Below are 2,780 nucleotides of genomic sequence, written 5' to 3' on the forward strand. Positions count from 1 at the left end.
TTAATTTGAGTGACTATTCGTGAAATTACTTATGATATTTAGGGATCAAAATGACAATTACACCTAGAGTAACCAAATTACCGATTTGCACTAATATTTTTCATGGGGTAATTTTTAGCATCTATGGCTGTTTGGCCATTTTACTATCATTGATCACAAGAATAATGCACTTTTAATTTCTTGAAAGGTTCATCGTCGGATTACATTTTCAATAATCTTTTGTATTATGATAGAGATTCCCATAATCGTTGACTAGCTTGTCACTTGTTAATGTGATAAATTGAAAAAGTCTTTAAATGAGGAGAAAATGAATGTGCCCCTAATTGACCTCATACTTCCCAATCAATCAATGTGGCGCACGTCTGTTGACGCTTTAATTTCTGTCTTTTATTGAGAAATAAAAATTAATTTACTGAGAGAGCTTGCAAAGTTTAAACGTAATTTATGTTTATAAAGTCTAAATTATGTTAATGTTTTCCCAAGAAATCTGATATTTCCGTTCTAGAACGGGCTCGAGACAAATCAAAACAAAAAACAAGTAAATTTGAGAATGGCGTGTAGTTTTTGCTTATTTAGTGTGTACTTTTTTCTGAGAATTAGTAATGAAAGTAGCTTCAACTTATAGTTTCCCTTTTTCATTTAATACTAAAGATCAAATTAAATGCTTACCCTTTCCCTATTCATGTATGCTACAGTATACGTTTTTGTGATTTTTATGATCGTTCATCAATCAAAAAGAAATCATGCAAAAAATTTGCTCCAATTTATCTCTTTGTTGCAGTTTACAAATTACAATCAGGTCAACTCTACATTTGTTCCTTTTGTTTTGTTTGTCTTTTCTTCTTTTTTCTTTTTAATTCATTTCCTAATTAATTTGTCATTTCGCTATTAGAATATCGTTTTCACCACTACTTTCCAGACCATAAGTCTACCTTACGAGCATGGCATTTGATGTCACAATTGTATAAATACCGGTACGTGGTCCTCCATTTTAAAGCCAAAATAAACCACAGCCATTCTTCATTTCTTTATAGTTATTAACCTTTCATTTGCCAGTGTAATTTGATCAGAGAAGGCCAATGGCGAAGATTGCTGTTGGAAGTAGCCGTGAGGCTATTCAGCCTGACTGCATCCAAGCACTCATTGTTGAGTTTATTTGCACTTTTCTCTTTGTTTTTGCTGGTGTTGGATCTGCCATGGCTGCCAGTAAGTTGCATCAATTATAAGTCTTTTTTTTTTCCTTCCATTATTACAAGTGATAAAGAGAGTTTGAGTGGGATTGAACTTGGTTACTTGAATTGTAGATCGAATTGATATTATAGTCCATTTTTTGGGGTGTGCATTTCTCTGTTTTTTGTTTTGGTTTATACTATTGTCTTTTTAGAATTGGCAAAATGGTTAGTATAAGATTTCATTGATTATTTTGGCCATTTGGGTTTCCATGCACTTTTAAGATGCCAGATTCCTTAAAGGGAAAGAAAAGTGATGGTAGTATTGAGCGGAGAGAATAATCCATGATCTTAAACTTTTTTTGTACATGTGTATACCATTGAGCTGAATTTCGTACTTTAGAGGGTCTGGTAGATCCTTTTGATAACCTATGTTGAAGGGATATCTATCTAACCCGATCATTTGTATAAAATATCCCTTTTTGGGTGATCACATAAAATCCGGTCTTAAATCTGCATATATATAATAAAACGAACCAACGTATGAACTATGAAACGGATGGTTTAAATACAAAGATTAGCTTATGATATATTGGAAGTGAAGCAATGGGTTTGATAATTGTAGTGTTGAATATATTGAAAACAGACAAGCTAAATGGAGATCCACTGGTGAGTTTATTTTTTGTGGCAATGGCACATGCATTGGTGGTGGCAGTGACCATCTCTGCTGGTTTCAGAATTTCTGGTGGACACCTCAACCCTGCTGTCACACTTGGCCTTTGTATGGGTGGTCATATCACTGTCTTCAGATCAATCCTTTACTGGATTGACCAATTATTGGCTTCTGTTGCTGCTTGTGCTTTGCTCAATTACCTCACTGCTGGATTGGTTAGTAATCCTACTACTACTTTCTCTGCAAGAACAAAAATAACCAACATCTTGTCCTCTAATCTACTAGTTCTAGTACTAGATACTACACAGACAGACTACTTACTAGTGGCATATAGACAGACCGGTTACCGTGGCATAAAATCCTTTTCTGCTCATCTAACTCAAGCGAGATAGTAATAATCACTCAAAATAGTCATATGATCGATGGCATTAATAGGGTATTGTTGTATGTTGATCTCTCTTGTTTGTACTTTTGCAGGAAACACCAGTTCACACACTAGCAAATGGAGTGAGCTATGGCCAAGGGATAATTATGGAGGTGATTTTGACCTTTTCTTTGTTGTTCACTGTCTATACTACCATTGTGGACCCCAAGAAGGGAATTCTTGAAGGGATGGGCCCACTTCTAACTGGGCTTGTTGTTGGGGCCAACATCATGGCTGGAGGGCCTTTTTCAGGAGCTTCAATGAACCCAGCAAGATCATTTGGGCCAGCTTTTGTTAGTGGAATCTGGACTGACCATTGGGTTTACTGGGTTGGGCCTTTGATTGGTGGTGGGCTTGCTGGCTTTATCTGTGAAAACTTTTTCATTGTTAGAACTCATGTTCCTCTTCCTAGTGATGAATCTTTCTAGGTTTTGTGTCAAAGGGTCCCTGGCTAGTTTGCAGTCTGCCTTGCTATGCATGTATTTTCTATGTTTCAGTTTTGTAAGTTTCATAT

At 35.8% G+C, this 2,780-nt stretch overlaps 1 protein-coding gene across 1 annotated transcript; it reads left to right on the forward strand.

Moving 5' to 3' along the window:
- Nucleotides 1-1,010: 1,010 nt before the first annotated feature.
- On the forward strand, nucleotides 1,011-2,780 carry LOC107769367 (aquaporin TIP4-1-like; the record flags this gene model as incomplete). Its single annotated transcript, NM_001325024.1, is given in 3 exon segments — nucleotides 1,011-1,206; nucleotides 1,816-2,057; nucleotides 2,320-2,780. Coding segments are annotated over 3 exon segments (744 nt in total). The 5' UTR covers nucleotides 1,011-1,079.

This window comes from Nicotiana tabacum, chromosome 23, assembly GCF_000715075.1.
Source record: "Nicotiana tabacum cultivar K326 chromosome 23, ASM71507v2, whole genome shotgun sequence".
Lineage (NCBI taxonomy): Eukaryota > Viridiplantae > Streptophyta > Magnoliopsida > Solanales > Solanaceae > Nicotiana > Nicotiana tabacum.